Here is a 10,557-nt window from a genome sequence, read left to right on the forward strand (position 1 = left end):
ATGACCTGGCTGAGTCACTCCCATGTTTGCCCAGGCGCCCGATTAAAAGAGCACCCAGGACTACGTCAACGACGGCTACCAGTCATACTGCACTATCTGCTGCCAAAAGGCAATAAACTGCTGCTGTGTAGCAATGCAGTACCATGTCCGCCAGCAGCCAGGAGACATACGGTGATGGTTAGCTGAGCGGGCTCCATTCTTGCCGTGGCATGGCGTCTGCACAGGTAACTCAAGAAAAAAGGTGCAAAACTATTGTCTGCCCTTGCTTTTACGGAGGGAGGGAGGGAACGGGGGCCTGACAATATGTACCCAGAACCACCCGCAACAAAGTTTTAGCCCCATCAGGCACTGAGATGTCTACCCAGAATTCAAATGGGCGGTGGAGACTGTGGGAACTGTGGGATAGCTACCCACAGGGCAAAGCTCCGGAAGTCGACTGTTGCCTCGGTACTATGGACACAGTCCGCCGACTACATGCACTTAGAGCATTTGTGTGGGGACACACACACTCGACTGTATAAAAATGCTTTCTACAAAACCGACTTCTATAAATTCGACCTAATTTCATAGTGTAGACATACCCTTAAGTTTGAGTATAGACATGTCCTGAGAGTTACCACTCCCAGTCTGAGACTTTCTCCCAGAAGTGTATGCCTTGTATTGCCAAGCCCTCTCCTGGAGAAGACAAGCTCATATAAAATCTACCATTTTATTAATAGAACATGATATGCACAAATTCTATTATCGCAAATGGATTTTCCTAAACAATTCAATCCAAACACACTGATTTAGATAAAATAGTAAAACAAGTTTATTAATGACAGAAAGATAGATTTTAAGTGACTCAAGTAATGAGGCAAAAAAGTCATAAGTTAATAAAAATAAAATGCAACTAATGTCTAACACACTGGTTCTCAAATTTTTGTACTGGTGACCCCTTTCACACAGAAAGCCTCTGAGTGCAATCCCCTTTATAAACTAAAAACACTTTTAAAATATTTAACATTATTATAAATGCTGGAGGCAAAGCAGGATTTGGGGGTAGATGCTGACAGTTCGTGACCCTCCCATGTAATAACCTTGTGACCCCCTGAGGGGTCATGACCCCTAGTTTGAGAACCCCTGGTCTAACTGAACAAGATAGAGTGAATTCAAAGTAAAGGTCTCTCTCACCAGTCTTACTGGTTTCAGTCCAGCAGGGTGCACCAGGTCTCAGCGCATCTGCCCGTCAGGAAGTACTGTGGCTCCTGTGGGTTTGAAAATATTTACCAGAGCTCTGCTCTGGCTGGCTCTGGCTACATTTAAGCCCTGCTTTTGTCTATGGAGAACCAGTGTGTGACTGCTCCCCAAATTTGAAATATGTCTCAATAACATCATACACTAGAATCTTATAACTTTACATACAATGTTGCCACACATATTTTACCAGGATAATAATGATCAGTAACTTACAAATTTTCAAATGATACCTCACAAGGCATACTGTGTACATGATTTATTGTCGTCCTATAAAAAGGACTACAGACTGGCACACTCCCCATCCTACTTTCACTCCACATAACCCTATCCCCCTACAACCCTGGATTTCTGCTCCAGGAGACATGCCCCTGACTCTCCTTCATACATCTGTTCCTGGCTTACCTGCTTCACCCAACATCTCAATGAGATTTCATCTTTTAAAAATATTAATTCAGACACAAAGAGGTCAATGTTTATTTTACTTTTTAATTCCTTATTTAGACTGACAGTGAATTCTGAATCCTGAAGTACAGACTGTGTTGGAATTTCCAATAATAGTGACTAACCCTCAGAACCAGCACGATCAGGAAACAAAGCTCGATAAGGCACCATGCAGAATATTACATTAATGCTTCCCCCAGGCGAGCTTGCTTTTAAGAATTCCTGAGTTAAATGAATGAGACCGGACACAGTACACAACCACTGAAACGCTGTCCACCACGGATCCAGCCAAACTCCCCTTCCCACCCCCAGGCTCCAGCCTACGCAGCCCCACGTTCCTGAGACGAAATCATAAATGCAAAAGGCGGCACGTGATACGAACAGCCCCCGCCCCAATCGCCCCGCCCCCTTTTCGAACGTCCGGGGGAATCAGCGCCTGGTCTCCACGGAGACGCATTCGGGGTGGAACGAGGAGCGGCCAATGGCAATGGAGAGAAGACGAAGGGGCAGCCAATGAACGCAGTCCGGTGCGTGGTTTAAACCTGCGGCGGTAGGTGCTGCGGGATCGTGCATTTGTGAGCTGAGCAGCTGTCGGGACAACAAGCGGCAGCGGAGGAGCCGGGGTTCTGGGCTCTGTGGTGCAGAAGGCGCGGGGGGGGCCATGGCGCTGCGGATTAGCAGGGTAAGTGGTGGGAAGAAGGGGTCATGAGCCCCGCCTGGCTTCCCCCGTGGAGGGGAATGGGCGGCTGCGGCCCTTCCTTCTCCGGGGTGGGGGGGCAGATAGCGATCGTATAAGCGGGGACCTATCCGTCGCCACGCGGGGTGCTGCTACAGCTCCATCCCCGGGCCCGCTGCAGGGAGCAACCCTCACCCCGCAGTTTGCTCGTCTGGAGCAGGCTCGGGTAAGCCTGGCTAACGGCTTGGCTCAGCGGCGAGCCCATGGCCTGGGAGGACCGGGGGGGCAGCGCTGCGCCCGAAGAAGCTGCCGCCCAGACGGTTGCGTGGAGGTGCCGTAGGGTCCCCTCCCCGCCCAGGCATGCCGCGCTGACCGGTGCTTTTTTTCCCCGCAGAATACCAGAGTCCACACCGAGAACCAAGTGAAGAGCAATGTGGCCGCCGCCAAGCGGGGAGCGGCTGTTGCCAAGCCCGGCCTCAGGCCGAGAACTGCCCTGGGCGACATCGGCAACAAAGTGGGCGAGCAGCCGCCCAAAGCGCTCCCCAAAAAGGTAAGGCCCGGAGCCTGCCCCCGCCGCAGCCCTGAGCAGCCCGAGCCTGGCCCGCTCACGGCCCCCTTCTCTCTCCTCAGGAAGCGAAGCCCCCCAGCGCTGCGGTGAAGCCCCTTGCCAGGAAAGCGATCAGAGCCGCCGAGACGGTGATTCAGCCGGCTAAGGAGCAGAAGCCAATCACCGAGCCTGCTAAGGTATCCGTGCGGTGCCAGTCCCCTGGGCATGCAGCCCCAGCTCTGAGCTAGCCACAACCAGCAGGAGGAACGCGCTTCTTCACACTCCACACGTACCATGTCCTCACTGACTCCTGCGTGGCTTGGAGCCTCTGCCTGTGGAGCCTGCTGCTCCATCACCTACAAGCTCTGTTCCCTCCCCTGGGGGAAGGATAAAAGCAGTGGTGAAGTCAAGTAGCAGTCTGTGAGTGGATTATTTAGCTAACTTATCTGTTAGTAGAAACAATAAGGTATCTATATGGCCCCATTAGTGCAGTACCTGAGAACTTGCCTACACTTGAAAGGCTACGGGTGCACCTGTAGCTCTTCTTCCGTGTAGACTCTAACCACGTGAGGGGTTCTCCCATTGCTGTAGGCAATCCACCTCCCTGAGCACCAATAGCTTCTACTGAAGACTCAATCTTAAACTTTCTCCCCAGTTGGAGTCTCCATCCCCAAGCCCAATGGAGACCTCTGGATGTGTGCCAGCAGAGGAGGTGCTGTGCCAGGCTTTTTCTGACGTCTTGCTTGAAGTGAAAGATGTAGATGCAGACGATGGGGCTGACCCAAATCTCTGCAGTGAATATGTAAAGGACATCTATGGCTATCTGAGAGACCTTGAGGTTGGTACAAAGAACCATATCTGCTGCCATTCTACTTTACCCTGACTCTAGTATGTCTCCATATCTCTAGTGCAATGGCTATTTGGGAAACTGGACATCTATTCCTTGAGTCTTATGGTATTCCTAAAGTGCAGGAATCTCAGCAAGCATTTCTCTTAGTCTAACAACTTTCTAGAGAGACAAGGTGGGTGAGATAATATCTTTTATTGGACCAATTTCTGTTGGTGAGAGAGGCTTTTGAGCCACACAGAGCTCTGCTCTCTCGCAACAGAATTTGGTTCAATAAAAGATTCCTTCACCCATCATGTCTCTCTAATATCCTGTGACCAACATGGCTACAAATACACTGCATATAAGAGCTCTAACAGATTCTGAAAAAATTAGTGATTAGCAAAACTAGCCTGCTAAAACTACCAGCACTGACATTTACTCTACTAATGCAAAGTAGCTAACAATTGCCATGTACTGTTGCCTTCTTTGGCCAAGAGATATTTGAAGCGAGACTCTGCACTTTTTTTTGGTCAAGACTAGCAACCTCCAGCTTTCTAAAGGGTCTACAGTAGTGCCAATGCTCTTCACATGCAGGAATTGCTATCTAACAAACATTCCTTTTTCCATGCAGAAGCAACAAGCTGTCAGACCAAAATACCTGGCAGGCCAGGAAGTTACTGGAAACATGCGGGCTATCCTAATTGATTGGCTTGTGCAGGTTCAGATGAAATTCAGACTACTTTCAGAGACTATGTATATGACTGCTGCCATCATTGATCGTTTCCTGCAGGTAAGGGCATGATCTGGCACCTTGTTCCTTTGCCATGATTCCATTGATTTCTAGCATATAGCAGATAAGAGTGACATTTGAACACAGCGCAAGCTGAATGTTACTTAATGTTGCTATGCAGTCACTATGAAAAGCAATCAGCCTTTCCTATAACCCTTTTGAAATTAAAATTCAGACTTTAGGATCATTAAACATGACTAACTTTTTAAGCACCACATTTGTGGACCTAACTTTGTACTTGACACGAAACATTGTAGCTTTAGTGTGCTAATTACTAGAAGCTTCTTAATTGTTTTCCTTTAACCCCTTCATAAATTGCTGTAGCACATTAAACCTCACACTACCTTCTAACAGGCCAGGAACTTCAGTGTGGTCGTGACAGTGACAGGCAGTAAACTAAATGTAGTATAAAGACTCTTGTGTTTAAAGCTGACTTCATCAGCATGGTAGCCAGCTGTCCTGTGACAAATATGCTTTATTGGCTTTTGAAATTCCTGTCTTAAACACTTCCTTACTATAGGACAACAGTGTGCCCAAGAAGATGTTGCAGCTGGTTGGTGTCACAGCCATGTTTATTGCCAGCAAGTATGAGGAAATGTATCCTCCTGAAATTGGGGACTTTGCTTTTGTAACAGACCACACTTACACCAAGTACCAGATCAAACAAATGGAAAGGAAGATTCTACAAGCTCTAGACTTTGCCTTGGGCCGCCCTCTGCCACTGCACTTTCTAAGGAGGGCATCAAAGATTGGAGAGGTAAAATTCATGAGGCTCTATAAGCCTCTGTTAAAGGAACTTATTAGTTTAGAACTTCTGCAAGTAAGTCTGAAGGTTTTCATAAATGGACAAAATTCCATCCATGCTAGTTTCTCCAAAATGAGTCTCTTGTCCTGGCTGGTAGCTAGCTGCCACTTTAGAGCTCTGCACAAACACAGCTGATATTCAGGGGAATGGAGTTACTTGCAGACTTGACTAAGCTGCTGCTAGTACAGTCAAAAGGAGAAGCCACAACTGGCAGAAATAGGTGCACTAATAATGGGACAAGACTAGCATAAGCTATGCAATGAGAGCTGTGGGGCTAGGGACAGGCGTTTTCTCTACCTTGTGGAATAGAAGTAAAATGGGTTTGGTTCCCCTCCCCCCACATTAGGGCTTCCTGCAAGACAACTAAAGCTTGATTCTCATTCTAGGTGGACCTAGAACAGCACACTCTAGCCAAATATCTGATGGAATTATCCCTGGTGGATTATGAAATGGTACACTACCCTCCATCCCAGATTGCTGCAGCTGCTTTTTGCTTGGCTCTAAAGGTTCTTAATGGTGGAGAGTGGGTAAGTCTAACTTGGTGCTTGCCAGTTTTGAGACTAAACTGATCAAGTGGGTACAAGTAACATTACAAGGAGTACCCCCATCGAATTCTGTAGCAACCTACACTAAACTCCAGTCTATATTAGTGGCTAGGGTGCAATGTTCCATTTCCCAAAATGGGAACTCTGGGCTTAGTACCAAGCAAGTTCCACCTGAAATAGGATGGGCTTGTGGAAAGCATGACATCCTTCCCACTCTGGAAAGGGAACATGGGATGTAGGTTGTGCTCCTTGAAGTAAGGAGCATATCTTTGCCTCTAGATGGTGGTTAATAGGATTGGTGTAAACTACTGAATAACTCTAGTTTCCTTGTCTTAGACACTAACTTTAGAACACTACATGTCGTACACTGAGAGTGCTCTTCACCCTGTCATGCAACATATGGCAAAGAATGTGATCCTAGTGAACCAGGGCCTTACAAAGCACATGGTAAGGAACTTAGAGGAAAATAAGGATGGATATGGTGAAGGTGGGAACTAAGGAATACAGAACACTTGGTGCAGCACAACTCTTAACTCAACAAATGGCTCACTATTAGACTTGGATGCTAATGAAGTTTAACCAGTAAATACACTCTGGTCTATCTGCCTAGTGTAGACAGTCTCTGGTGTGAGCTCATGGAAAAGGTTGCTTAAATGTGGGTTTTGGATATTGATAGTTCATAGACCTGCTATGGCACAAGCAGACTAATTTTCAGCTCTTGTACAATGTCTAGTTGGAAGCTGACCCCCCCCCCCAAACATCTGGAATTATAATATGCAAGACTTAACCTCCTTTTCTTCTCATTTCAGACGGTCAAGAACAAATATGCCAGCAGCAAAAATGCTAAGATTAGCACTCTTCCACTGCTGAACTCTGCAGTCATACAGGATCTGGCTAAGCCAGTGTCAAAAGTGGTATAACTTTTTTTTATATAAAACTAGCAAAATTAGTCTAAAGTTGGCACCATGTGCCATTGTATGTTTGTGTGTATATAATATCTTTGACCTAAAGCTTTTAATAAAGCATTTTATGCTTCTTACTGTTTCCTATCATGAAGTCTAAGTATAATCTCTTTCCAGTGAGAAACCTTAACCTAGGAAGCTGCTTGCTTATTCTCAGCCACCTTGTAGCTCTAAGTTTACCTGGAGTGCTCACAGGGGTAGGGGTTGTCTCAGCTTTAATAAAAAAAAAAAAAAAAAGCTCTTTAGCACTAAGAGCAGAGGATCAGTGGGCCCTATAATGCCAGAGAAAATCTCAGTAGCAAAAGAGACCGTCCCCACATCTACCAACTGTATTTGCCAGAGCAAGGGCAGTTTTCCCATCATAGCTGCAGAAATGTTTATTGCACTGTAAAAGTGCTGTGCAGCTTTGCTAACATCAAGCTATGGGTTCATCCTTAAGAATACAGGGAGCGTATAACTTACCACTACCTCTTGCTACAGGTGTCCAGCTTCTCTAGTCCTTATCTCCCCTCTAACCTAAAGTGCCATGGGTGTCTTAGCCTGGAGAAATGATGGCCTGGGTAGGTGAACCATACACTGCATCCATCAGCTAGCAATGTAAAAGTTTAATCTCTCCACAGGAGATACAGTATGGGCAGGTGCCTGTCTCAGTCTAACTGGTTGGTCTCTCTCTGTCAGAGATGACATAGAAGTAGCAGGCATAATCTTGGAATATTAAAAGTGGTCTCATGACTACCATAAATCCATTCAGTGTTTGTAATGGATGTATATGACAACTAGTAAAAGTAAACTTTTGTGTAGAACTTGTACTGTCAATTAGTTGTATAGTTCACTACTATAATTGCATTTGGTTCACCAATCCCAAAGGATTGGACACATCCTGAGGTCAATATGAATCTCAGATATTTCCTAAATATCCTCCTGTCAATCCTTGATAACTAAATCTTAGATTTAGTATTAAAATGAAAGTTAAACATGGTTTAAAAGATCAATATACATACAAGTGATTCTGTGGTCATAGTTCAGGATCACAGCAGTGCTAGAATCAACTGCTGGCTTGTAAAAGTCTCTCTCGAATCATGTCAACAGATCAGAATGAAAAGGCAGCTTTGATGTAAAATCAGTCCTTCCATGCATTTTTCCAGTGTACTCCAAATCTCTATTTGGAAGAGTTCCATCCAACATGTTTTATCTATGCAAAGTTTAAGCAGACTAGAGATGAAAGGATCAGGCCCCAGGTTTCACTTTTCTACCTGAAGCAGCTGTTAAGTGTGTGGTGTGTGGTGTGGTTTTTTTTTTTTTTTTTTTTTGAGCACATCATATGACTGAGGATTCTTTGAGCACACACTGCCCCATCACTTTAAAGCTAACATTCTGTTTACGAGGCATGCATAGGGAAGCTGTTACCCTGATTAACATATGGCAATTAACCATAAGATTAAAGGTGTAAAATACTATAGGAAACTAATACCTACATTGTCTTCAGCTTATCTCTGTTATAATGGAGGACTGGTTAACTGGACAGTCACATAATTAAGACATGAAAGGAAATTAGCATCTACAAGAGTGGTTCTCAAACTTTTGTAGTGGTGGCCCCTTTCACAGAGCAAGCCTCTCACTGTGACCCTCCCACTTTAAATATGTATATATTTTTAAGTGTTTTTAATTTATAACACCATTATAAATGCCAGAGGCAAAGCAGGGTTTGAGGTGGAGGCTGACAGCTGGAAGAACTCCTGATCTATAAGCTATTTAGTTATTCTTTTAAACTTCTCACAGATTATAGGTAAACACAAACAAATATACTTAGCATCTACTCTTCATTTCTATTACTACAAATGAATTAATTGAGTGCTAGTCTAGTACATCTCTGAAATACACATAAAATAAACTGTCTTGATAAAGTGCAATACCTCTTGCTATGGTTCATACACTGGTTGGCTAGTCTGTCAGTGTCACAAAATTGGACTCAGAAGTGGTAATGTTCAAATTACTTTTATATATAAATTAAATGTGAAACAAATTTAGTAGCCTGCTCAATGAGATCTTATAATGCAGGGGGGGAGAATTACTTGCATGTATTGTTTCCTTAAAAGATCTGTGTGGGTGGATATAGAAGCACATCACTCTTAAACCTCAGGCTGGTCTTGCACAAGCTTTCAAGAAAAGGGATTGCATGCATTGTATCTTCAAAAGAGAAAAGAGGGCAATGGCCCAGGGGTCCCCAGCCATCTTATAAGGCAGGCTTCCTGCCCGCCCTCATTCCACACCACTCCCAGAAGCAACAGGCATATCCCTGGAAAGGGGGGTCTCTGTATGCTGTACCCCCCCCCACGCCAGCACCAACTCTGCAGCTCTCATTGGCTGGGAGCTGTGGGGGCAGTGCCTGCAAGCAGCAGCACACAGACTCTCTAGGCCCCCCCGCCTATTAGCCACTGCCAGAGAGATGTGCCAGTCGCTTTCGGGAGCCACCTGAGATAAGCGCTGACCACCTCCGCCCCAGCCTAGAGCCCACGCTCCTCACCCAAACTCCTTTCCAGAGACCTCACCCCTCCCACATCCAAACCCCTCCAAGAGCCCAACCCTGCACCCTCTTCTGTACCCAAACTCCCTCCCAGAGCCCACACCCTGTCCCGCACTCCTTCCCCAGCCTGGTGAGAGTGAGGGTGGCGAAGAGCAAGCAATGGAAGGTGGGGGGATGGAGTGAGCAGGGGCAAGGCCTTGGAGAAGGGGAGGGGCAGGGGCATGGTCTCAGGGAAGGAGCTGGGCCAGGGCCAGGGGCTTTGGGTTTGCATCATGATTAGACAGTTGGCAACCCTACAGGGCAGGCATGTGAAAGCCCTGGCTGTGCTGGAAGAGCACACCCAGCAGCTCAGCTGGCAGCCTGCTGGGCACCAGCCAGCACAAGCACAGCACCCCCTAAATGTCAGGTGGACCATGTCCACATGGCTTGTGCATGCAGGGGGGCCACTGACTGTTCGGCCCTGAGGCCTGGAATTTCTGACGGTGGGCCTGTTCAAAATCACTACACTTAGATGTAATGTTGCAAGTGCACTTGGCCCCAGGTATAAGCAGGAAACACTGCTACACCTCGGTGCTTGAAAAGTGAAGGCATAGGAGTATTTCTGATAAAATCCTCTTGGCTAGTGCAGCAGACCGTCAGGACAGGGCTGAATTGTGAAATGAGCGGGGTATGAAAGTTGATAAAGGAAAGAACATGGACGGGCCAGGTCACACAGCAGCTCTGTGCCTGGCTGGAGTCTAGTGGGAGGGCAAAAATACTGGCGGGTGAAGTATGCAATGCATTGTTCAGATTAGCCACGGGGTGGTGCGGGGTCAGAGCACAATAGTGTCTCGCCCTGCCCCGGGAGACCATCTACCCTTAGAGAGCTGCCTTGTCCACCAACTCCAGCTCACGCTGTGTCTGCTTGAGCCATCCTCCCTTTCGGCTGGGCACGCCGCTGGAGCCATGAACCCTCTCCCGCCTCCCTGCCGGAGCCATTCTCCCGCCCCCCGCTGGGTGTGCTGGAGCTATGAGCCCTCTTCCCCCCTCCCGGCTGTGCCAGCTGGAACTACGCTCCCCCCCAACCGCCCACAGCTGGCAACCCTACGGGGCGGGCACGTGGAAGCCCGGGCAGTGCTGGAAGAGCGCACGCGGCAGCCCGCCGGGCACCAGCCAGCGCAGGCGCAGCACCGCCCAAACGTCTCTCGCCCCCGCCCGCG

At 47.2% G+C, this 10,557-nt stretch overlaps 1 protein-coding gene across 1 annotated transcript; it reads left to right on the top strand.

Moving 5' to 3' along the window:
* The first annotated feature begins 2,133 nt into the window (after positions 1 to 2,133).
* On the top strand, positions 2,134 to 6,921 carry CCNB1 (cyclin B1). The gene is made up of 9 exons (XM_038401496.2): positions 2,134 to 2,362; positions 2,751 to 2,906; positions 2,987 to 3,100; positions 3,559 to 3,741; positions 4,364 to 4,522; positions 5,043 to 5,279; positions 5,714 to 5,854; positions 6,209 to 6,319; positions 6,682 to 6,921. Exons 1-9 carry the CDS (start codon positions 2,342 to 2,344, stop codon positions 6,790 to 6,792), a joined length of 1,233 nt encoding a protein of 410 aa, XP_038257424.1. The 5' UTR covers positions 2,134 to 2,341; the 3' UTR covers positions 6,793 to 6,921.
* The last annotated feature ends 3,636 nt before the right edge of the window (positions 6,922 to 10,557 follow it).

The sequence above is a fragment of the Dermochelys coriacea genome, chromosome 5 (assembly GCF_009764565.3).
Source record: "Dermochelys coriacea isolate rDerCor1 chromosome 5, rDerCor1.pri.v4, whole genome shotgun sequence".
NCBI lineage: Eukaryota > Metazoa > Chordata > Testudines > Dermochelyidae > Dermochelys > Dermochelys coriacea.